Source organism: Marmota monax, unplaced genomic scaffold, assembly GCF_021218885.2.
Source record: "Marmota monax isolate L192 unplaced genomic scaffold, Marmota_monax_Labrador192_F-V1.1 WCK01_AAM20220418_F8-fsc00013, whole genome shotgun sequence".
NCBI classification, from domain to species: Eukaryota; Metazoa; Chordata; class Mammalia; order Rodentia; family Sciuridae; genus Marmota; species Marmota monax.
The window spans coordinates 25,302,895-25,330,342 of record NW_026692202.1 but is presented as its reverse complement, the minus strand read 5'-3'; the positions used below and the strand labels follow the sequence as shown (position 1 = coordinate 25,330,342).

The following is a 27,448-nucleotide window of genomic DNA, read 5'->3' as shown; positions in this document are numbered from 1 at the left end:
AAATACATATCACCTGCCCTTTAAAAGAGTTATAGCCAATCCACCCATAACCAGTAATACCTTTCTCAATTGACATGCTCCTATATGAAGCCGGATTTTCTTAAAATTTTAAGTCATCTATTTAGAATTTACAGAGCTCTGACTCCCAGAATTTTATCAATTTTTACTTTACCTAACTGGTAGTCTTCTTGATTTTGCAAATTTTAAGCATATTATGTTTCTAATATCCCTTCACCTTGAAATTACACCCCATCATCACCTTTCAGGCTTAAGTTCTATAATCATTTTGGTCAATCTTAAAGACTTCTTCATTCCAATGATCATTTAAATTTGCCATTGCTAGATATTTTTTTCAATTTTCTTATTTCTTGAGGTTATGAAATCAAATATGGACAAATTACTGCAAGAAGAATATTACTGTTAGAAAAATAATCATCACTTTTCTGGGCTTTATGTGGTAATGTTATAGGCTGTTATCTTCACAGAATCATTTATGAAGACACATCGTTTTAAACTATGCTTGATTTTCACTTTACCAGCAAAAATCTTCCTTTTCCAAATGAAATTTTATATAATAGCTCACTATTTAATACAGACCATAAAGTGCAACTGCTCTGATTAGTTTGTAAAGGACTAAAGCCTCACAGACTTGGTCAGCCTTTGTTCCTCTTTACATCCCATCCAACAAAGACCCTTGAGGGTACTTCCCAGGCAGCATAAAATACATCAAGAAAATCATCATCTTATAGCATCTTTAAATATTAAAGATACCAATATGCACGGAATATCAAAACTCCAAATGAAATAAAATCAATTACTTTAGAAGGCTTTTTTACTGCAACATAAATAAAACATTATAAAATTCATTTTTTCTCAAACATAAAACTTTTCAAAGGTTCATATTGGAACTGTCCTTTTTAAAGCAGTCTAAGAATGGATACAACATCAACTTAACATATACTGTACATTAATATAGAATATCAAGAGAATAATTAGTAATTCTTCCCATAGCTGATGTTAACATAGTACAAGGTATCAAGCACACATGAGTAGTGAATGGAGAAAGATTTTTTCTTTTTTTATTGCACATTTGCTTACATGTCTGCTGCTTCTAGGTAGAGCTAAACTTGAAATACTGAGTAAGCTTCTGCCATTTTTCCATCAACTAAATTATAGCAGTTAATTGCCTATATGTTCCCCCAGGTTTATTTTCCAGAAACAAGAACACGAACCTTCCCAATTTGTCTACATAATGGAACACAGAGTTAACTTTAAGAAAAATTAAACACTCAAAAGCAAATCAGATAGCATACTATAAAGAAAACAATTTTTACATCCATACATATAATCCAGACTCACAGAACTTCTGATTATATAATATTGTAAAAAGATAATTGTAAGCCAACTCTCTTCAATTCTTCTGTGTATGAACAGGGATTTGGTTCAGAAAATTTTAACATTTTGAGAAACTGATGACTTTCAATTAGGCTTCCATAATGTCTTCTCCCTGCACACCCCAAAACAAACAAAAAACCCCATCTACAAGGATTCCAAATTTTACAAAGAAACTACTATCTTGGACTAAATTGTTCAGAAGAGTTAAGTGTTCTTATTTTCTTTCCACTGCAATCTATCACTTAAAGCAAAAGAAACAATGTACTCTCCAAACAGAAATATGTCTTTTAAGCAGGTCATGCTTTAAACACACATAAAACATTGACAGCCTGATGGAAAAGCAACAAGAATAGAGACTTAATTTTTATAGCAAACACAAAATTCTGGCCATTAATGGATCAGAAGTAACAACTGATGCTCCTATTTTAAACTCATTAATGTCATATTATAAAAGCGAAGTAACAACAGATATGTGGCAAAAAATTATTTATCTCAAATGAAAAATTTATTTTAATGAATCACTCTTAAATTTTACACTTTACTCACAATTTCATTTATAAGATAATTCAGAAGAAACAATCCTATTTAACCTTTACTTAGTAGGTTTTTACTCTGAAATATTCTCACAAGATTTTCTAGGATCACAATTATGGTGAATTTCTTTTAAATCATACAAACATTATAAACTGTTATCAGTGAAGAAATTAGATCATTGCTTATTCTGTCTAGAATGATCGGCTACCAAATCTTTAAGACCTCTTTTCCATGGCATATCTTTATGTTGTTAATAGCAATCACAATTATGAAAAATGCATCTCAACTCCACAGTGAATTAGCATCCATGCTTATTCCACATAGGTACTGCCAGTGGTCCCTGCGGTGTCCTTTCAACAATGACAAACTCATCAGGGTTGCCAAATGCCTCATAGAAAACTAGTAAATCTTGTATTGCACGCTCCTCAATCTGAAAGAAGAGAGAAGGAAAAATGACTTGTTTTACTCTTTTATGCATAAATTAAGCCGGATACATTAGTTTTCCAATTTCCATTTAAGGCACTATCATTTTACATGAATGAAATACAGGAGAATTAAATCAGGTATCTTGTTATCACTTTTAAAGTAATCAGATACTCACTCTACTTGAAATTTAACTCTTAAGCAGAAGGAAAAAGAAACTGAAAGTAATTGTTGTAATATACTCATTCTGTTTTATCCTGTAAGATACCTTCTGGTATTGTACAAGTCCTTTACATCTTGCTTCTGAGCTCTTCAATGCAAATATGGGTCTTATCTGTTTCTGTATAAATATGGGTCTTGTTTGTTTCTAAGCCTAACTCTCTGGTCTTTCAATAAGTCTATAGAATCTTAATTATTTATCAAATAAATTATTTTCCTTAAGTTAGCCAGAGATGGTATCTGTTACTTACAATCTAAGAACTCTTACTGATACAGAAGCTCTGAGAATATCAATGGATACTGTGAAATTCTCTTATTGGTCACTTTTTTTTTTTTAGAGAGAGAGAGAGAATTTTTTAATATTTATTTTTTAGTTTTCGGCGGACACAACATCTTTTTTTAATTTTTTATTTGGTGCTGAGGATCGAACCCAGCGCTGTGCGCATGCCAGGAGAGCATGCTACCGCTTGAGCCACATCCCCAGAGCATTATTGGTCACTTTTAAATCCTCAAACAGTCTCAAACACTACCAAAGCCAAAACTGTATGCTTTATCATAATTTACTGGTTCTAAATTAATTATCCTGAATACCGTCAATTAATATTTAAATTATTAAATGCCTCAGTGTAGTTATACCTGGCATTTACATTTTATTTTATTTTTTTAAAGAGAGAATTTTTAATATTTATTTTGCAGTTTTCTGTGGACACATCTTTATTTTATTTTATGTGGTGCTGAGGATTGAACCCAGCGCCCCACACATGCCAGGTGAGCGCGTTACCGCTTGAGCCACATCCCAAGCCCGGCTTTTTTTTTTTTTTTTTTTTTGTGGTGCTGGGGATTGAACCCAGGGCCTTGTGCATGCAACACAAGCAATCTACCAACTTATATCCCCAGCCCAAATATAATTTTCTTAAGACTCAAGGATGACATGCAGTGTAGTTCTTCCCAAGTTAAACTTGGATGTTATATACCTGAATCAAAGCCAAGGGTTTCTCTCGACTTCTGATAAGAGCTGCTTCCTGTTGTAGCTCTTCTTCTACAATAGATGCAAAAGTGACTGGGGCTACCATGGAAGAAGTAGTCAATGAAGAAGATAGCCAGGGACTGTAAGAACAATAATAATGAATTTCATTCATCTTCCCAAGTTTTGCCCAACAAAATTTCTTCTGAAATACTCTTTAGCAATGCCACTTTTTGTTTTTGTTTTCCAGTGACTACTAGATAAGGGGATCTGGAAGCTTTTGCAAAGATTACAGAATGATGACTATTAAGAAACAGAAAAAAAAATGATTATTATTTTGGATCAGTGTTATGTGAAATTCTGGAAAATTACAGACAGTGGGGGTGGAGGAGAAACAATATAACTAAAGAAGAAACTGTGAAGCACAGAGTGTTCAAAAAATAATACATCCCATTAATACCATATTATTCCCAATGTCTTAACATTCTCTAAGAAACACTCATATTAACATTCTTTAAGCAGCAGTTCAGCTTTAGAGACCCAAAAGTAATCAATTAACCTTACTTGGGACTGTCTAAAAGAGGTAAATCTGAAATACGGTTGCCTTCTGGTCCTGCAGTACCATGAACAGAGCATCTGCAAAAGAAATGCAAAAACTGGAGACTAAAGCTGCTTATTAACAGACATGAAGAACTATAAGCTCCTAATTTAGGAGAGAAATTAATGTATGCAAGCAGGCTTACCTTGAAAATTACAAGTACACAAAATAATTTATCGATATTTTAAAAATGCTGCATATACAGTAACAGAGAAAGACTGCAAAAAATGATCTACTTTTTCTAATAATAGTCATATAACTATTTATAGTAATCAAACACATTAGGAAGTACAGAGAACTTTGTGAAACGTGTTTCACATTAATAAAATTTTATGAATTAAAATTACAATTAGTACTAATTTTCAAAACACATGAAACCAAATAATTATTAGTCAAATCTTGTGAATGGCTAGTATACTGTGATAAGCTAGGGATCATATATAGAACAGGAATACAAGACACAAGCTCTAAAAGTTCATAAGCTGGATAAGAAAACCAACATATAAAATGGCATATAAAAGAATGAAAAAGAATTTAAGTAGTATATAACAAATCAAGTTCAACTGACTCCATGGACTAAAAAACCAAATATTTTAGTAACTTGATACGGCCTCAGGGAGAAGAAAGAATTTGAGAAGATTATAATAAAGAGGCATATGATGAGGGGTCAGGAAGCATTCAAGTAAGAAGAAAACACTTTAAAAAGATATTATAGACTGACCAAATTGTGGATTTTAGAGCTAGACTGGTCTCCAGACATTATCTAGATGAATCAAATGCCCTTTCATCAACGAGAAAATTGAGGCCTAGATGAGCAGAGTAAACAAATAAGGACTAAAATATTGACTTTCTGATTCATTTACAAACGTTTATTTGGGCATGACTTGGGACTATGGTAGATACTGAGAATCAAGCAGATTAAAACTCAATCCCCTCCCCTCAAAAGATTCTAGTGGGAGATATTTTAAAATGCTGTATTTAAGTAATGATAAAACAATGTATGAGAGTAATGTAACTGGTATCTATACTAATATGTACAAAGTGCTGAGATTCATAGGCAAGATTAACATAATATGGAAGAGGGTATATGCTGATGACTTCATCAAAGAAATGACATTAATGTTGAAAAGAGCTGCTCTGAGATATGACTTTGGTTGTACAAATACACCATTAAAGATTTTTGAAGGCAGGCTACTCTTCAATAAACACAAAATGACAGGATTGAAAACAAAAAGAGATTTCAAATGAAAATAAAATTTAAAAAACAGTTAAGACCAGGCACACTGAAAGCTAAAATATTTAGACTTGATATGTGTGCAAATTTATTGAGACCCTAAGTATTTTCATGTGTATTATTTCATTTAATCCTTGTGATTCTTTGTAAAGAAAGTGTGTATTATTTACATCAAACAGATTAGGAAACAAAGCCTCAAAGAATCTGGTATAATCTCCCTGATTCAAATTGGATCAGGGAGCAAAGACATATTTCAAACCAAAGTCTTTTTTACTCAGAGTACAGTGAGTTTTCCATTACCACACAGCTGCCTTTATTGTCATGATTCCTCTTAGTCTGGAATGCATTCTACTTCAAATATCTAGAATGCATTCCTTAGTGACTGGCTCAAGATCATCTTCTTTGTCTTGCTATAAAACTCCAATCACTATCATAAAGCTCTACATACTCTCATTACTGCTTACATGTTTGTCCTAACTGCTAGACTGGTCTTTCTGAGCATAGGATTGTTTTGTTGTTCTTTCTACCTCTATGTCCAGCAGAATACCTAGTACACAACCATTTATGAGAAACGAAGTAGAATGAAACAGCAACTCAGAGTTCTTCGGTTTATTTGATATGGGATAAAACAAAAGGAGAATTTTGTTTTGATTTTAAGTTCCTTATTGCTTTGAATTACTCATAACTTTTTCTTCCAGGTATAGGTATAAAATATAAAACAAAGTAAGAATATCTCTAGCTATAGGGTTCTTAGTTTTAACCAAGTTCTATGACTAGAAACCTACTAATTTACCTCATACCTAAAAGAAAAATCCCCCAGGACAAAGTAGAGGACAATTTCAGTCCAGGGAAAAAATGAAGTAAAAAAGATGAATAAGAAAGCTGTTGGGATAAACTTGTTATGCAATAATGAGAATCTGGACAAGAATATAAAATAAATAGAGAAAAAAAATCTATATTCTAAGGGAACTACTTTAGAGACTAAATGTAAATTCCCTAGGTAGGTCTTTAAGTCAATCTAAGAATAGAGAACAGAGGTTTTCTTGGGAATTAAAGAACAAAACAGATAATACTTATATGCTAAAAAATCATCCCATTGTTCTAGGGACATTTCTGAAGAAAAGCAAAAAATTAAAATATTATGTCACTAGCTAATAAAACTGAATAATAGTACTAAAATTATTTTACACAGATCTTATAAAATCAAAGTGAAACAACCAAAGCTCAAGTACAACTTATTAATGCAATGTTTTATAACTCTGATATACACTATCTGACATAGCCTTAGAGTAAACATGTATGATAGTATTACTATGCTCATAAATGATATATGATGAGGTTCAGAAAGGGTTACAGTGTTAGACTAAATATCAAATCTGTTTCTTAAGATTATAATCCCAGAACTCCTTCCACTAATAATTTTTTCAATGAATAATCTCATTAATTATAAATTTATTCAAAATAACTTAGGGGTCTCAAAATTTCATCTTAAAATTGAAGCAAATTAATTAAATAAAATTGACAGTTTTTAAAAATCAACCATATACTTAATAGTGTTATTAATAAGTTTTTAATAGTAACAACAAAGAAACAGACATTCCTATAGACAATCTCTATAATATTTAGCCTTCTGGAAATAAAAAGCAATATAAAAAAGGTTAGCTAAAATCTTTTTTGAAAGATTTTTGTTCCAACCAGGTGCAATGGCACACTTCTGTAATTCCAACTTCTTATGAGCCTGAGGCAGGAGATCACAAGTTTTAGGCCAGTTTGAGCAACTTAGCAAGACCATGTCTAAAAAATAAAATTAAAAATGACTGGGATACAATTGGAATAAGGAGAGAGCAGAGCCGCCGCCCTCGCCTGCAGGAAAGATACGCAAGCAGTATGAAAAGACAAGGAAAGAAAGGACCACAAGCAATGCAGGTCAATGCAACTTTAGAAGAGGTAACAGCTGCAGCAGATGGAATGTCAGATAAAGAATTCAGGATATACATGCTTCAGATGATCTGGAGTATCAAGGAAGACATTAGACAGCAAAATCAGACAATGAAAGATCACTTCGACAATGAATTACGCAAACAAATCCAGGAAGCAAAGGATCAACTATACAGGGAGATAGAGGTTATAAAAAACAAACAAACAGAAATCCTAGAAATGCAGGAATCAATAAACCAACTTAAAAACTCAATGGAGAATACTACCAGCAGAGTAGAACACTTAGAAGATAGAACATCAGACAATGAAGACAAAGTATTTCAAAAGGAAAAGAACATAGACAGCTCAGCAAGAGTGTTAAGAAACCATGAGCAGAACATCCAAGAAATATGGGATAACATTAAGAGACCAAACTTAAGAGTCACTGGGATACAGAAAGGTACAGAGCTCCAAACCAAAGGAATGAGCACTCTATTCAATGAAATAATACGAGAAAACTTCCCAGACTTGAAGAATGAGACAGAATCCCAAATCCTAGAAGCCTACAGGACGCCGAATGTGCAAAATCATAAGAGATCCACACCTAGACACATTATAATGAAGATGCCCAACATACAGAATAAGGAGAGAATTTTAAAAGCCACAAGAGAAAGGAAGCAGATTACCTTTAGGGGTAAGCCAATCAGGATAACAGCTGATCTTTCAACACAGACTCTGAAAGCTAGAAGATCCTGGAATAACATATTTCAAACACTGAAAGAAAATGGGTTCCAACCAAGAATTGTGTATCCAGCGAAATTAAGCTTCAGGATGGAAGATGAAATTAAAACCTTCCACGATAAACAAAAGTTAAAAGAATTCGCAGCTAGAAAACCATCTCTTCAAAACATCCTCAGCAAAACATTACAGGAAGAGGAAATGGAAAATAACAATGAAAACCAACAGTGGGAGGTAGGACAGTAAAGGGGGGAAAATAATCAAAGAGGAAAGCAAACCATGTTTAGTAACATAAATAAACAAATATGGCTGGAAGAACAACCCATATCTCAATAATAACCCTAAATGTTAATGGCTTAAACTCACCAATCAAGAGACACAGGCTAGTAGAATGGATCACAAAACAAGACCCAACAATATGCTGCCTACAGGAGACGCATTTGATAGGAAAAGATATACATAGGCTGAAGGTGAAAGGTTGGGAAAAATCATATCACTCATATGGACTTCGGAAACAAGCAGGAGTGTCCATACTCATATCAAATAAAATAGATTTCAAGCCAAAGTTAATCAAAAGGGATAAAGAGGGACACTACATACTGCTTAAGGGAACCATACACCAACAAGACATAACAATCATAAATATTTATGCCCCAAACAATGGTGCAGCTATGTTCGTCAAACAAACTCTTCTCAAGTTCAAGAGTCTAATAGAACACCATACCATAATCATGGGAGACTTCAACACACCTCTCTCGCCACTGGACAGATCTTCCAAACAAAAGTTGAATAAGGAAACTATAGAACTCAATAACACAATTAATAACCTAGACTTAATTGACATATATAGAGTATACCACCCAACATCAAGCAGTTATACTTTTTTCTCAGCAGCACATGGATCCTTCTCAAAAATAGATCATATATTATGTCACAGGGCAACTCTTAGACAATATAAAGGAGTAGAGATAATACCATGCATCTTATCTGATCATAATGGAATGAAACTGAAAATCAACGATAAAAGAAGGAAGGAAAAAGCATACATCACTTGGAGAATGAACAATAGGTTACTGAATGATCAATGGGTTATAGAAGACATCAAGGAGGTAATTAAAAAATTCTTAGAGATAAATGAAAACACAGACACAACATATCGGAATCTATGGGACACATTGAAAGCAGTTCTAAGAGGAAAATTCATTGCTTGGAGTTCATTCCTTAAAAAAAGAAAAAACCAACAAATAAATGATCTCATACTTCATCTCAAAATCCTTGAAAAAGAAGAGTAAAACAACAGCAAAAGAAGTAGAAGGCAAGAAATAATTAAAATCAGAGCTGAAATTAATGAAATCGAAACAAAAGAAACAATTGAAAAAATTGACAAAACTAAAAGTTGGTTCTTTGAAAAAATAAATAAAATCCACAGACCCTTAGCGATGCTAGCGAAGAGAAGAAGAGAGAGAACTCAAATTACTAGCATACGGGATGAAAAAGGCAATATCACAACGGACACTTCAGAAATACAGAAGATAATCAAAAACTATTTTGAATCCTTATACTCCAATAAATTAGAAGATAGTGAAGGCATTGATAAATTTCTTAAGTCATATGATCTGCCCAGATTGAGTCAGGAGGATATAGACAACCTAAACAGACCAATATCAATTGAGGAAATAGAAGAAACCATAAAAAGACTACCAACTAAGAAAAGCCCAGGACCGGATGGGTATACAGCAGAATTTTACAAAACCTTTAAAGAAGAACTAATACCAATACTTTTCAAGCTACTTCAGGAAATAGAAAAAGAGGGAGAACTTCCAAATTCATTCTATGAGGCCAACATCACCCTGATACCTAAACCAGACAAAGACACTTCAAAGAAAGAAAACTACAGACCAATATCTCTAATGAACCTAGATGCAAAAATCCTCAATAAAATTCTGGCGAATCGGATACAAAAACATATCAAAAAAATTGTGCACCATGATCAAGTAGGATTCATCCCTGGGATGCAAGGCTAGGTTCAATATACGGAAATCAATAAATGTTATTCACCACATCAATAGACTTAAAAATAAGAACCACATGATCATCTCAATAGATGTGGAAAAAGCATTCGACAAAGTACAGCATCCCTTTATGTTCAAAACTCTAGAAAAACTAGGGATAACAGGAACATACCTCAATATTGTAAAAGCAATCTATGCTAAGCCTCAGGCTAGCATCATTCTGAATGGAGAAAAACTGAAGGCATTCCCTCTAAAATCTGGAACAAGACAGGGATGCCCTCTCTCACCACTTCTCTTCAACATAGTTCTCGAAACACTGGCCAGAGCAATTAGACAGACGAAAGAAATTAAAGGCATCAAAATAGGAAAAGAAGAACTTAAATTATCACTATTTGCAGATGATATGATTCTATACCTAGCAGACCCAAAAGGCTCTACAAAGAAACTATTAGAGCTAATAAATGAATTCAGCAAAGTGGCAAGATATAAAATCAACACGCATAAATCAAAGGCATTCCTGTATATCAGCGACAAATCCTCTGAAATGGAAATGAGGACAACCACTCCATTCACAATATCTTCAAAAAAAATAAAATACTTGGGAATCAAACTAACAAAAGAGGTGAAAGACTTATACAATGAAAACTACAGAACCCTAAAGAGAGAAATAGAAGAAGATCTTAGAAGATGGAAAAATATACCCTGTTCATGGATAGGCAGAACTAACATCATCAAAATGGCGATATTACCAAAAGTTCTCTATAGGTTTAATGCAATGCAAATCAAAATCCCAACGGCATTTCTTGTAGAAATACAGAAAGCAATCATGAAATTCATATGGAAAAATAAAAGACCCAGAATAGCAAAAACAATGCTAAGCAGGAAGTGTGAATCAGGTGGTATAGCGATACCAGACTTCAAACTATACTACAGAGCAATAGTAACAAAAACTGCATGGTACTGGTACCAAAATAGGCGGGTGGACCAATGGTACAGAATAGAGGACACAGAAACCAATCCACAAAACTACAACTATCTTATATTTGATAAAGGGGCTAAAAGCATGCAATGGAGGAAGGATAGCATCTTCAACAAATGGTGCTGGGAAAACTGGAAATCCATATGCAACAAAATGAAACTGAATCCCTTTCTCTCGCCATGCACAAAAGTGAATTCAAAATGGATCAAGGAGCTTGATATTAAATCAGAGACACGCCGTCTGATGGAAGAAAAAGTTGGCTACGATCTGCATTCGGTGGGGTCGGGCTCCAAATTCCTCAATAGGACACCGATAGCACAAAAGTTAATAACTAGAATCAACAAATGGGACTTACTCAAACTAAAAAGTTTTTTCTCAGCAAAAGAAACAATAAGAGAGGTAAATAGGGACCCTACACCCTGGGAACAAATCTTTACTCCTCACACTTCAGATAGAGCCCTAATATCCAGAGTATACAAAGAACTCAAAAAATTAGACAATAAGAGAACAAACAACCCAATCAACAAATGGGCCAAGGACCTGAACAGACACTTCTCAGAGGAGGACATACAGTCAATCAAGAAGTACATGAAAAAATGCTCAACATCTCTAGCTGTCAGAGAAATGCAAATCAAAACCACCCTAAGATACCATCTCACTCCAGTAAGATTGGCAGCCATTATGAAGTCAAACAACAACAAGTGCTGGTGAGGATGTGGGGAAAAGGGTACACTTGTACATTGCTGGTGGGACTGCACATTGGTGCAGCCAATTTGGAAAGCAGTATGGAGATTTCTTGGAAAGCTGGGAATGGAGCCACCATTTGACCCAGCTATTCCCCTTCTTGGTCTATTCCCTAAAGACCTAAAAAGAGCATGCTACAGGGACACTGCTACATCGATGTTCATAGCAGCACAGTTCACAATAGCAAGACTGTGGAACCAATCTAGATGCCCTTCAAAAGACGAATGGATAAAAAAAAATGTGGCATTTATACACAATGGAGTATTACTCTGCATTAAAAAATGACAAAATCATAGAATTTACAGGGAAATGGATGGCATTAGAGCAGATTATGCTAAGTGAAGCTAGCCAATCCCTAAAAAACAAATGCCAAATGTCTTCTTTGATATAAGGAGAGTAACTAAGATCAGAGTAGGGACGAAGAGCAGGAGAAGAAGATTAACATTTAACAGGGATGAGAGGTGGGAGGGAAAGGGAGAGAGAAGGGAAATTGCATGGAAATGGAAGGAGACCCTCAGGGTTATACAGTGGAGGGGGTAGAGAGAGAGGAGGGGAGGGGAGGGGAGAGGTGGGGAGGGGGGAGGGGGGAGGATGGGAAAGGCAGCGGAGCACAACAGACACTAGTATGGCAATATGTAAATCAATGGATGTGTAACTGATGTGATTCTGCAATCTGTGTATGGGGTGAAGGTGGGAGTTCATAACCCACTTGAATCAAAGTGTGGAATATGATATGTCAAGAAATTTGTAATGTTTTGAACAACCAACAATAAAAAATTAAAAAAAAAAAAATGACTGGGATACAGCTCACTGGTAGAGCACTTGCCTAGCATATGTTAGGCCCCAGATTCAATCCCCAGTACTGCAAAAGAAACAAAAAACAAACAAAAAAACCCATCAAATAAATAAAAGATTTTTGTTCAAACTGAAGAAAATTAACATTGTCAAATTTAGACCTGATGAGAACAACTACATTACTTTTTGGTCCATTTTTTAAATAAAATTGTATATTAGTTTGATTACAATAGTTTTATGTAATATTAGAACTGATATAATTGTACAGTAATTTTGCTTCATAAGTAGTTTTTCTTACTAATTAAAAACACAAGCTCACATTTTCTTGCCCAGAACTACATAAGAAGTTATCTTAAGTGAAACAAAAACTAAGAAAAAAAAACACATAAAATGAAAAATAATAAACACATAGAAACTGTACAAATTCCCCTCTTCTAAATTTTGACATCTCATACAACATTGCCTTTTTTGCCTTAGCCTTGGAAAAGTCACATTTTCTACAATTAAAATAAGAATGTATAATTTGTAGAATTTCTTTAGATGGGCCTCCCACCCCTACCACCCCAACTCCACAAAGGATCATAAGCATTCCTATCTTCTTACTTTAACTTCCACTATTTCCTCTGTTTATACTGTCCTTTCTTCTCTCTTTTTTAAAATCTCATCCAAAGTTCAAAAGATTGTGACAATAAAAGGGATCAATAATTGATTTTTTTTCTCACTGATCTTTTTTTTTACTCACATGGTCATAAATATAATTATCACATATTTGGAACTGAATAAAAATATTTATAATATTTAATTATATTTAATTTATAATATAATCATACATAAAAATATAAAATATATAAATATAATTATATTTAATTTATGATATATAATATTTATAATATTTTTATTCAGTTCCAAATATGTGATAATTATATTTATGACCACATGAGTAAAAAAAAAAAAAACCTTCATCAATGAAATCATTCCTAACAACTCTAATCCATGGTGGTCACTTTTCCTTCTCTGAACCACTCATTTGGCATTAATCCCATATCTCATTTGTGACCTCTTTAATACTGCTAAGTTGTATTATAATTTCATTCTTGTCTGTCATTTAACTTCTCTGTGTATATATTTAGATCAACTAGACTTCAAACACATTAAAGGCTGGACCTGTGTTTTATATTTATATGAAGCCAGTAAAACATGTGCTTCTATCAAGTGTTCCATAATTTGGTGATTATATACTTTAATTTATCTATAAGGAAATATAAAACACTGCAAAGAAACATATTTATTTTGATTATGATTCACAAACCTTCTATAAAGAAATAAAAACTGAAACATAAGCTATGTTTTCTTTTTGAAAATTATTATTCATGATCACTGTAGCTATTTAAAACATTAACTCTCATACTAAACACATGGATACATGACTGAGCCACACACTCCAATTCAAACTTCCAAAGCAATATATCTATAATGGCACATTTTTCACAACTAAGAGTCTTGATGTTATAGCACACTCTAGTGATCAACTACGAAACCACAGATTTTTAATATTTTGTGAGTCCCATGACAAATATACATCCAAATAAAAATTTTATATTTCTACATATATCTTTAACATTTAAAATGTAAAATATTACAAAAGCAAACTTAATTTTCATACTTTAAAATTTATATATCTAAAGCAAACACTATAACTCACTAAATTAGAAACAAATGTTATTTGAAATAGCTAGTTTTTATTTATTCATTCAGTCATTCACCAAATGTTCACTGGGTCCCACATGATAGGAACCATTGTAACTATTAGTGATACAATGACTAGCAAAGAAAGACATCTTCCTTGCTCTCATGGAACATATAATTAAGTGTACAGACATAAAAATATTTGTAGTAAACAAACATTAAAGAATCACACTAATAATAACTGTGGAAGGTACAATGAAGGAATGATACGGAAATATATAACAGGAACTTCAGCCAGTAAATGAAGTCAGACTTCTCTAAAGTAGATGACTGAACAAAGTCTGCATGAAGAGTAAAGAGTCAATTAGTCAAAGGATAAGAAGGAAGAAAAAAAAGAAAGTGTATTTGAGAACAAAGAAAAGGCCAAGGAGGTTAGAATTTAGAGATCTTGTTACAAGAGAAAGCTAAAGAGGTTGGCAGGAGCCAACTATGTAGGTCTTAAAGGCTATAATACAAATTCCGGCCTTTGTCCTAAAAGCAGGAAGCTCCATATTTTCAAAAGAACACACTAGTTTAATATATTGGAAGAAAGGGAAAAGGACTATGCATGCAAGACCAGTTAGGAAGACCATTATGGTAGTCCAGGTAAAAAAACGTAGCAGTTTGAATAAAAGTGTAATGGTTCTAGATATAAAGTTTAGTCTATAAATATTTCAGAGTGAAACTATCATATCTTGATAAAAGACTAAATATTGGTGAGGAACACAGAGGTTTTAAAAGATTTCCAAATGTTATTTACTGAGGATTAAAAATCAAGAAGAATAGGTTGTTTTATGTTTTGTCAACATTTTTGATGTTAAGTTTGATTCTGGACATCCAGATAGGATGAAAAGGTCAAGATACTTGGATAACTAAATCTGAAGCTCAGATAGATAGGGGCAGGAGACATAATTATTTTGAATCTTTAGAATATACATGATAAACTGAACACAAGCTCATTAAACAAATAGTATAGAAAGTACATGATCAATGACCTGTAATTAAACTTCTAGTAAGATGAATCACATAAAAAGTCCATGATGTTGGCAATATGAAGGTTATTATTGAACTCAGCCTAAACTGCTTTCAGTTTAACAGTGAGGGTAGAAGCCAGAATTAGTTACAGAATGAGTAGGAACTGGCAGTTCTTTTGAGAAATCTGGTGATGAAGGAAGTGTGGGATTGGTACTTATAGGACAATTATTGGAATTAAATATGGAAACTGAGTGAGGGATTAATTATCCCACCCAGACCACATGGGAGGAACCTGAGCATATTTAAACTCAGATGGGAAGAATCACACTAATAATAAAGAATCACACTAATAAAAAAATGGTGCCAAGCACAGTGGTGCACATCTGTAATCCCAATAGCTCAGGAGGTTGAAACAGTAGGATCCTAAGTTTGAAGCCCTTAGTAACTTAGGGAGATCCTGACTATTTCAGATTCTATTTTTTTTTAATATTACAATAAATGTGAAAAATGAGACCCAGGGTCATTACAGAGGATTTGTTGGTATTCACTTTTTCTTAAAGACATTTTTTAAACTAATATATTTTTTAGTTGTAAATGGACACAATATCTTTATTTTGTTTATTTATTTATTTTTATGTGGTGCTGAGGATCAAACTAAGTACCTCACAAGTGTGAGGCAAGAGCTCTAACACTAAGCCACAACCCCAAGTCCCAGAAACTAATATTTTTAATACACCAAAGATCATCAGCATGTTCACTCCTATTGCCAAGTTACTTTGCTTTAATATAAATTCAGAATATAGCTTCTTCTACTATCTTTCTAAATGAAGAATGCTCTTAAACTTACCAAGAGCAGATTTAAAACATTTTTAAACTATTTATTTAAAACCAGATTTCTTAATATTTGATAATAAACAAAATGTAGAAACTGAATGATGAGTCTAATACTTCCTCTTCATAATGCTTCATGGAACTATTTATTTGTTTAAGCTTTTATTTTCTTTAGACTGTCAGTTCTATGAGCAGGGGCTATATTGATTTTTTTTCACCAATATGTAATTTAAGTAGTTAGCATAATGTCTGATACAAAAACATGTAATAAATTTTTGCCAATTTTAACACTTGTATATTTTACATAGCACCCAACTTTTATTTATAAGCCTATCATAAAAAAATTTTACCTATAAATTTTTATGTAAAAAAGCTATAAGCTGGGGCAGGGGATGTTGCTCAAGCGGTAGTGCGCTCGCCTGGCATGCTTGCGGCCCGGGTTCGATCCTCAGCACCACATACAAAAACAAAGATGTTGTGTCCGCTGAAAACTAAAAAATAAATATTAAAAAAATTCTCTCACTCTCTCTTTAAAAAAAAAAAAAGGCTATAAGCTGTTTTATATGTATACACTGAATATCAAAAACAGCTAGAGAAAAAAATCTAAAACTATTAAAGGTACAATCAACAGGGGACGAGTAGATTCTGGTATATCCATACAGAAAAATATTATTTAGCAAAGAAAAAGAAAGTAATCAACTGCTGGTTAAAACATGGATGAGTCTTGAAATAATCGTGCTGAATAAAATATGACAGATTATAAAAAGAGGTATATACTATATAGTTCAATTGATGAAAAAGTTGAACAAATACAAGCTAGTCTCTACTGAAAAAAGTAAACTGGTAATCAGGGGAAGGGAAATAAGAAAAATTCTGAGAATGATTATGTTCATTATCTCAAAAGTGGTGAGGATTTGACAAATATGCACATATATTAAAACCTCAAATTGTATACTTTAAATACATGCAGTTTATTGTAAGGCAAATACCTCAATACTGTTTTAGGGGGAAAAAAATTATAAGGCGAAAGGGAATAGGAATACTACTTTTAATTTTGAATATAAAAAAACTGCCTCATAAATTTTTTATCATTTCAAACCATATAACAACCATAGAATAGTTTAAGGTAAAAAATATATTGGTTTTGCTTCATTACCTTACAACTTTTGGAGCCTGAGAATTTTCAGTTCCTTTAAAACAAACTTTTTTGACATGATCTCCTGAACTATGACCAGTAACAGATTTTTTTTCTTCTAGTAAGAAATCCCGGAATGACTTGGATGAAGCTGAATGTAGAGAAGATGCCCTGCAAAAGAAAGCAAAGATCATGCTAGAACATCCATTTTGTAAAATGGCATTCCTGGAAATTAATGGACATACAGAGAATATATATGTGAAAAATTTAACAATATAGTTTCCAATATAACGGTCAATCCTTGCTATCAAATGTTAACCAATCAAAACTATGAGTAAGAAAAAGAAATCAGTGGACAATACCACTAAGGATAAATCTAGATGTTGAAAATAGCAAGGATACTGAAATAGCTATTGTAACTATGCCTCAGACAACAACAGTAGCAAAGATATACTCAGAAGGAATTAAAAAACTGGTTGGGCTGGGGATGTGGCTCAAGCGGTAGCGCACTCACCTGGCATGTGTGCGGCCCGGGTTCAATCCTCAGCAGCACATACAAACAAAGATGTTGTGTCCGCCGATAACTAAAAAATATTAAAATTCTCCCCTGCCCCCCCCTCTCTCTCCCCCCCTCCCTCTCTCTTTAAAAAAATAAAAATTAAAAAAAATTTTAAAAAAACTGGTAAACTCAGTACAGGAACAGAAACAAAAAAGAACAAAATGATGTTGAAAAGACAAAATTAGCACTTGGATGAACTTTGTAGACTAAGAAGTCAATAGGAATCATATAAACAATAGAAATCTCGGGAGTAAGAAAAAGTCAGCCTTGAGGAATTACAGGATATGAAAAGTACTGTAAGCACAAGAGAGAGTGAGATGGCAGACCAAAATATTGAAACAACAGCTGAAAATTTTCCAAGTTTGGTGGAAGAAAAAATTTAAAAATCTAAGTTTTAACAAACATCAAACAAGATAAATGCAAAGATAATCACACTTAGGGACATCATAGGCAAACAACTTAAAACTAAAGATTAAAAAAAAATTCATTGAAGCAATCATAGAAGTATAACACAATATGAAAATGGCTAGCTTGTTATGGAAACAATGAAGTCCAAAAGACTTCACTGGAAGTGGGAAGACATCTTTAATGTGATGAAAGGAGGAAAAATGTCAATCCAACTTATATCCATGTGAGTAAGCTTGGAAGAGGGCCATCTGCAAGTCAATCCTTAAAATTATTATAGTTCTGGATGAACCCTAAGGGCAGCACTGGGAAGCTTGAAGAGGAACACAGCTAACATTCTAGACTCACAGGTATTGTGAGAAATAATTGTTGTTTCTTTTAAGCTGCTTTGTAGGGATAATTTGTTATGCTGAGTCCATATTTGAAGTCATTTACCCTACATAAAACCTGACACAATATGAAGAAATTTTCTTTATAGATTTGCATCAGAAGATGACCTACTAAGCTATTCATGTTAACAATATTCCTTCAAGAGAACTAATCTTTGGCCTTATCACAAAAATTTTCCCCAAAACATACACATATACAGAAGACAAAAGTCAAACACACATACAGTTCAAATTTCCTTCCCAAATCCTTTCTCCCCTCAAAAGCACACATATCTTAAGTTAACTATGATATAAAATACAGTGTGTATCATTAATTGTTGGGAACAGTGTTCGCAAATATTCTTACTAGCAAATTCCCTGAGTGTCTCCTGTAAATTATTTTTCTAAATACAGAAACCTGGAACTATCACTATTGAAACGTACAAGTTGTCAAATTCATTCTAGTGGTTAATCTGGGGACTCCCAGATGTAATACATGATTTCTATCCCACAGGTTTTTTTAAGAAGTTACTTAGGGTAAAAGCTCTCTAAGAATAAATAATAAGTAAGACTGCTTATAAAATGTTTTAACTCACATATTCATTAGTTACACACAGTGATCAATTATAAAATGTGGTATGAAGAATTCTTCAAAGAAATTCCAAGGTTCTTTCCACTGATTATGCCATGATTTGATACAGTGTCTAATTTCCCACAATTTTACTTTCCTCATAGGCTCTGGTTATTTTCCATTTGAGTAGCCACAGAAACTTCATGGAAAAATATTTATAGACATTTATATCCACATGAAAATTAACAAAAATTGTATTCCTCAGCTAAAGTACCCCTGAAACTTTAATGAATACATTTCTAGCTCAAAAAAGTTGAATAATTGGAAACTACTCTATATATGTTAGCTAGTTCTCGATAGAATTTGGAAAAAATTGCATTCATATATCAAGCCAGGCCATGAAGACTGTGTATTCTTCCACTCAAGATGACTGATGAGAAATGTATTACTTCTCCAAGTAAAACACTTGAAGATGAAAAGTGGCCAAATCTCATATATACTTAATGTTTTCACATTAGATTTAAAATTCAAATGGTTAGAACTTCATTCCCGTGCAAAAAACAATTGTCTTTAATACTTTACTTTGCCACATCTAATTGCAGGCAACAAGAATAAAACTATAATTGTGAATTTATATACTAGGTGAAAGAATGTGTAAAAAGGCTAGCAAAAATCCTACCACAACCAAAAGCAGATTTAGAGGGCTGATCTGTGATTTGCAAATGATGAACTGCACATTAACTTTAATATTAAGATATAGTATAAAAACATCTTGTAAAGAAATAAATTCTGATTAGATGATACATTAGAAGTGATAATGTATATTTGAGAAATATTTAAAATACTATAATCATGAAAAGACTCTGAAACACAATCCACAAATTAGATTAAAATGCTAATTTCAGATCATTTTTTATTTTATTAAAGTAGAAAAAAGTTTAAATTCTTTCAGTGAGTTTTTAAACCAAGGCGTTTAAGGGATGTTCTCAGAAATTTCTAGCATGTATTGCATATGTGCTACTCAGGTACTCTGTGTACCAAAGTAAAAATCAAGTGTTATCATTATAAATAATACTGTGGTTACTTCATAATTTCAAAGATAATTCTATACATAATATAAAATTAAAATAACTTTTAATCATACAAACCAGCACACCACATTGTATCTACTCAATAATCACAGTTCAATTTAGAATTCCTTGCAATTGTATAGAAATCTCAGAAAGAAAATTATGAATTCCCAGCACTACAAAATATAGCATAAAGAAAGAAAATTAAAAACCTAATAATTTTATTTCAATTTATACTAAACATGCCTCAAAGTTCCTATATACCAAATATTAACTATTTAATGTGAATGTGTTCTTAAAATTTATAATGTTTTGATTTGTGCCATTAACTTAGAATAAAATTCTCATAATCTAATAAAAAATATATGTATATATTTATTCTAAATATATACTTATATATATATTTCTACATATATACTTTACAAAGTTGCTTCAATTCACTCTTTAATAAGTATAAATAAAAACAATGAATATATTCAAAATAATTTTGCAGAAATCAACTTTAAAAGATCCTTAAGATTTAACAAAAGTGTATTATCATTATAAAATGCATAATTATTAATTTTATGACAACTCAAGACACTTCTAACCTTTACAATAATTCAAAATAAAATTGTAATTTGCCACAAAATTCATTACTCATTTGTTTGTATTTAAATTTTCCAAGTAGGTTTTCATAAAATAAATTTATAATAAACATCATTTAGATTTAATAGTTGCCAAATACTTCTCAATGAAAAGTACACTGATTTACGTTTTGGGCCAAATTTCATGGCATTTTCTTCCTATCTTTCTAGACTTCTCCTGAATATTTTCATAATAGACTACTTTTAAAATTTAGAAAGTGCCTTCAAAGTAGGACTCTCTGAGCTCATGTTGCTAATAATTACTGGAGAAACATTTTGCCTAAATTTGAACATTCAAGTCTTAGTGTCAAATAAATAACTATTCTTCCCTTTAATACTTTTTTCCTGAAATTTCACCTAAAGTGAATAGAAAAGCAACCAGAAGTGTGTAAGCCCACCTCACACAAAAAAAGAATAAGATATTAAGAGATGACAGACTAAAAATAGCAACATGTTTTTGGAGAATGAAGAGGCAGAGTGATAGCTGGTAGAGTGGGAATTTAAAAAAAAGCCTGCTATCAATTAGGTGGTAGTACTGTGAAAAGATCAAAAACCCGGAAAAGCTCATATATTGTATCAAATACTGAATTAAGAACATGGCTAAAAATGTGAAAACTGGTTTTTGAAGTTTATTTGTTGGCATAATTGAGAATAGTAAATGTCCTAATTTCATGAGGTCACATGACTGCACCTCCCATACCTTATCAAAAGGAAAATCTGATTCAAAGACACTAGTAAAATAGAAAGGCAGAAATTTGTAATGTTTTGAACAACCCACAATAAAAAATTAAAAATAAAAAAAAAAGAAAGGCAGAAGCAAACTATTTGCTTCTGCACAAGTTTATACAATAAATGGTAAAGTGAGTGAAAATCTATATCCAGTGAAAACTTCAGTCTCTGCCCTAAACTATTCACCCTGATCAGCTTCCAAAATGCTGGCAACCAAATTTATAGACCTTCACAACAAATAATTAAATCTGTTCTTTAAAAAAATTGACATGCCCCCAAGCATGGTGGCACAGGTCTGTAATCCTAGTGACTTGGGAGTTTGAAGCAGGAGAATTCAAAGTTCAAAAGCCATCCTCAGCAGTTTTTCAAGGCCCTAATCAACTTAGCAAGACCCTGTCTCAAAATAAAAAATAAAAAGGGCTAGAATGTGGCTTAATGGTTAAGTGTCCCTTGGGTTCAATCCCCTGTACCAAAAGGGAGGGGGAAAAAAATCATCAACATCCTATGGAGACCAAGGAAAAAAAATATCAAGGAGGTAACCAATATTAGGGTGGTGCTTCCTAAGGATACCCTAAGGATATTGCAAAACATCCTAAAGTCATACCCATTCCACACAGGCACATGGTGCTTCTAATCAGAACTTAAAACAATCAATAAATCTAAAGAATAAAATATTAAAACGAACCAAGAAATATACAGAAAAGAGTGAATAAAACAGGAATATAAGTCAATGGCTATTTTTAACTTTTCATATATGGAACCATATTTCTTTTTTCTGACTGGCTTTTTTTCCACAGTATTATATCAGTGAGATTCATCCACATAGTATTTAGTCATAATTCATTTTTTAATCACTGGGTAGTGTTCTATTACTTTAAAAAATGCATCCATTTAATGCTGATAGATATTTAGGCTATTTCCAACTTTAGTTATTACAGATAATGTTGTTACAAACATTCTTATATATGTTGCCTTTTTTTGGTGATTAAAGATTTTAATAGTTGAAAATAATCAAGGAAATATTTGAGAATACCAAATGGGAAGACAAATATATGGACAGTAGAAAAATTAATTACAGAAATCCAGGAGGACCAATATCTGATTAGTATAAATTTTAGAGAAAACAAAAGGAAAAGTTATCAAAGGAATAGTTCATACAATTTTTCTAAACCTAAGGGCATGCTGTTCTCAATTAACACAAATTCTCAAAATAATATGTCAAAACAAACCCCATGAAAGTACATAATTTTGAAATTTCTGAACACTAGGAATAAAGAAAACTATAAATTTCTAGGGGGAAAACAAAGGTGGAAGAAGGATAATGGGGGGTACCATAAAAAGAAATGGAAATCAAATGATATTAGACTTCCCAAAAGCCACAGGGATAACAAAAAGGAACAAATTCTCCAAAGGATCCCAACTTAGAATCTTGTTCCAATCTAACTAGCAATCAATAATAAAAAAGAAAACAACAAAATGTTCGTGAATAAAAAACTCCAAAAACGTAAGCAGTACATATTCTTTGTCAGCAAACTACTGGAGTTGTACTACATCAAAACATGGAGTAAATCAAAAAACAGACAAACACAAAACATAGAAAACAAGATTAAATACTGGAGGAAAGCAAGGACATTTCTAAGATGACAATTAAGGAAAATCCAAGATGGCAGATAATCCATAGGCCTAGAAAAGACCCAGTTCAGACCAGAGAAAAACACAAGGTTCTAAGGCAGAAGCCTCTAAGAAAACAAATGTATTTTTTTCTTCATTTATTTTTTTGTTTAAATAAGGAAACCAATTGATGGCACATCTAAAACAACATTACTAAGCCAAATGCTTCCAAACGTAGTTAGTTAATGCTTTCAAATTACAATAATTTTAGTATCTTAATGATTATTTCAATAATACTTTTTTCCCCTCTTGCTATTTTCTACACCAGCGAAAACACAACTCAATGTTGTTAACAGTTACACCATAAAACCTACAAAGGCAATAAGCAAATTGGTCTTGCTTTATTGTCATATCACTAGAAATTAAAAGAATGCCTTGCATGTGGAAGATGTTTAAGAAATACTGAAGAATTAAAAAAATTTCTGCTAAGACCATTTTCTCAAGTGTCATCCTCAGTTTTCTTCTACTTCAGTATTCCAATTTCTTGTGTTTACTTTCTTTGGTCAGAAATTGTACTTTAGACCTATTAGCAGCTCTGACTAGCATTATGTTAATTCCCACTGGCAACACTCAAAACTGAGTGTCATTCCCCCTTAGTAGGAAAAATATTCCCTTTTACAAACAGAATAATTTAGCATTAGGACACTGAAGGATTTTCCCAAACTAAGGGTGGCTACCAAGATCACCCTCAGTTCCTGTGAAAGAAAGTGGGTTCTACTTCTTCCTTACCCTTCACACTACTTATGTATGTGCTTCTCTAGAACTGGTTTCCAGATATTCTGATGTGGATAACAAAGAAAAGGGCAGATGGAAGGGAAGCAGAATACAGCCTGTTTTACACATCTCAAAATTGTCATCTGACCTCTTCGAAGATTACTCCTATAATTATGCCACTTTGGGTAAATTATAATAGAGAAAACATAAATAATGTAATGTTAACAGCACTGTTTAAAAAAGTGACAAGAAGCTTTGTATAACTATGTAAAGACATTTATGATGCATACAAAAGGACAAAGAAATAAGGGTACTAAAAATAAAGTTTGCTTTTATGAAAATGTCCTGTGGTGCATTTTATTTATCATAAAATGAAAAAGTAAACTTATTTTAAGTCACTTTAACAAGAGAAGTTTAGCAGAATAACAAGAAGAAATTATATTCATAATGAAAAACATTTGAAAATCATGATATAATGTCAATACATTAAAAATTAAAACAAAACAAAAAAATCCCATTTTTGACTTAAAAGCAAAGGAAGGAATGAAATATTTGCTAATATAGGCAGGGAAAACCTCAGGAGTAAAGAATCACTTTATAAACTAATAAACCAATCTAAGCTAATTTTAATAAAAGTGATACATACCATGCATTCACTGGTTTGGGGACTTTGGAAGGAGTGGTTAAAACTGTTTCCATGCTACTCATTCCTGAATTATTTTCTTTGGTAGTCAACGCGATCATTTTTCGTTGCTTCTGAGAAAGTTTAACTCCAGGAGAAACCATTTTGCTGAAGATTAAATTAAATCAATTAGTTTCACTGCTCCTGAGAAAGTTTAATATCATGAGAAATAATTTTGCTAGAAATTAAACCAATTAGCATGAATTTCTTTAATGAAAGTTAGAGATAAGGATAATATTTCCTATTTATTTGGTGTGACTTTACTATTTGATCAAGATGTTCACAAAGTATCAACAGTGGTGATATTAATTTATACTATCAATCATTAAGTAATAGCTATGATTAATTCCTCCTTTATATACTTTTCAAGGATAATTTACATTACAAAGCTTAAAAATTTTTGCTTTTTCTTTGATTTTTCTTCAAGAACAGATCACATGGTTTCTAGCATGTGATACTGTTTTGTATAAAAGCTAGTCTATCAATTTAACTCAATCTTTACACAGATTTAAGAAATATTATAAAGGTTAAATTACCTAGAAAAAGGCTTAAATCTATTAGATCAAAGGCAGAGAAATAATGAGAACGATCCAATGGATCTTTCCAATTTTTTAGGACAGGAATATAATTTTTTTTAAACCAACCCTAAATTTGACTTAGGTGTAGCTCCACATTTTTGTCTACTTTCTTCTATTTCCATGATGGTTCTGAGATCCACGACAGGAGGGCTGACAGGACTAAAAAAAAATTAAAGAATTACTTTACAAAAGCCTTCAATTACCTTTAAAACCCAACCCCAAACTTCAATGAAACTATAAATTATATGTAGATTAATAATGAAAGTATAATTTAGAATTGTTTTGCTGATAACAAAATTCTTATTAGTATTAACAAAAACAGACATTCTCTAGAAAACCTTAGGATATTCAACAATATTAATATTGGAAACCCACCAAAAGTAGCTAGCTATACCATAAAAAAAAAATACTCTATGATTTTTACAGTTTCTAACCTAAATGAAATCTATGATACAACTAAAAATAAGTCATATTACTATATATTGAAGGATAACCTGCTGTTTTTTCTTTCAAAAAGAAAAATATTTACTATATTTCTGTATTTATTCCCACTAGATGATACTTCAGAATGATGTAGAAATGTTTATGTATGCATTAATATGTAAAATATTGACCAATTTATATAGCTAGGCACTATTTTTAAGACATGTTTAGAAAATATTCTAATATCAGTACTCAGAATATGTTTCCAGATGTCCCCAGAAATTGTTATGTTACTTAGAATGCCAAAACATTTCAGACTAATTTCTGAGCTACCATTAGACCATGAAGCAACATAAACTGAAACATCATATACTTTGTTCCAATACATAACAGAGCACATTTCAAAAAAATTGCACAAATGGTCAGAGTGATAATATAATCAATAAGTCACTTGACAGTTTTAGCCTATAATCAACCAAAGTAGTTACATAAAAATGAAGCACAAGCTCTATAGCCCTACAAAAAAGCAAACTATGCTTTCTATTTACAAATACTCCTTCATTTGACTTCTAAATAAAAGAAAAATATGCATAAAATATAAGTAAAAAGATAGTATAACATTCAATAAATATCCTCAGATATACTAACAATGAACAGTACATTTTATGAGATTTTAAATACCCACTAAGGTGCAAACATTTAACTGTATAATAATATATTTTGTGAGATAATAAGGTGCTCTATTATGCATATATGGAACAAAGATTATGATGTTCCAGTTAATACTACTTCATGGCCTAAAGGTAGCTCAGAAAGCATAAAGCTTACAAATTACAAAAAAAAAAAAAATGGTTTTCCTAAAAGGAAGATAGGCTTTTTTTCTAATTCTGTTTTTGCCTTGGTTTTTAAGTTTTTAACTGACACATAAAAAGTATACCTATTTATGGAATACCATGTGATCTTTCAACATACATATATATTATGAAATATTCCAATCAAGGTAAAACTGTCCCCTCAAACCTTTATCATGTCTTTATAGTGAAAATATTCAAAATCTTTTCTTTCAGTTTTTTTTAATAAGCAGCATATTATTATCTATAGTTATCCTACTGTGCAACAGAACAGCAGAACTTCTCTCTTCTATGACTTTTTACCTTACATATGCATCAGTCTTTCTCCATCATTACCTTCCCCTTGAGTAGGAGTTTTAATTAATATACATTAACAAAGAAAAATATGCTATAATATACTGACAATAATACAAAGACAACTATATTTTGCCTGGGTGGGGGATAAGCCTATTATATTGATTAGCAATTTGTATGCATATAGGTAATTTTATGTATAGTAGAGTATATTAATATTTTTAAAAATTTTTTCATTTGATTAAAATTAATGATATTTCTCAGATACAGAACAAAATGAAAATTCTACCTGAAAGAGCCAGCAACCCAGCTGGAAGAACTTGTTACATCAATTCTGTTACTGGGAATGGGCTGTGGAGTAGATACTTTAAGTATTGATGATTTTTCCCATGGTTTGAAATCTTCCCTAGAAGATGTATTAGTTGTACCATTAACATAAGGTTTAACTTTCACCTAAGGGAAGGGGAAAAAAACATTAAAGTTAATAAGAGCAGATACCTAGCTCAGTAGCTAATATGTAGTTGATTCTTAACAAATATTAGTTACATTATGGAAAATCTTCTGATAATAAACCATCTAACATTTTTAATTCATATTCTTCTACAGGTTAATGCTTTAACCAATTCTCAAACAATCAGATGATTGTGAGCTTGGAGAATAATTTTTAGGGATAATGTTTGCCTATTAAA

General features: G+C 32.1%; 1 protein-coding gene across 4 annotated transcripts in view; it reads right to left on the bottom strand.

Annotated features, from left to right (window-relative positions):
- Positions 1 to 814: 814 nt before the first annotated feature.
- The window catches only part of Ibtk (inhibitor of Bruton tyrosine kinase), an 84,366-nt gene continuing 57,732 nt past the window's right edge, over positions 815 to 27,448 (bottom strand). For all 4 annotated transcript variants that reach the window (XM_058575932.1, XM_058575933.1, XM_046432137.2 and 1 more), the window contains 7 exons: positions 27,049 to 27,212; positions 25,258 to 25,350; positions 24,578 to 24,721; positions 17,240 to 17,389; positions 4,100 to 4,171; positions 3,546 to 3,678; positions 815 to 2,359 (listed from right to left, as the gene is read on the bottom strand). In XM_058575932.1, the coding sequence (XP_058431915.1) occupies positions 2,228 to 2,359; positions 3,546 to 3,678; positions 4,100 to 4,171; positions 17,240 to 17,389; positions 24,578 to 24,721; positions 25,258 to 25,350; positions 27,049 to 27,212 (888 nt within the window). In that variant the 3' untranslated portion in view covers positions 815 to 2,227. The remainder of the gene's footprint in view (positions 2,360 to 3,545; positions 3,679 to 4,099; positions 4,172 to 17,239; positions 17,390 to 24,577; positions 24,722 to 25,257; positions 25,351 to 27,048; positions 27,213 to 27,448) is intronic.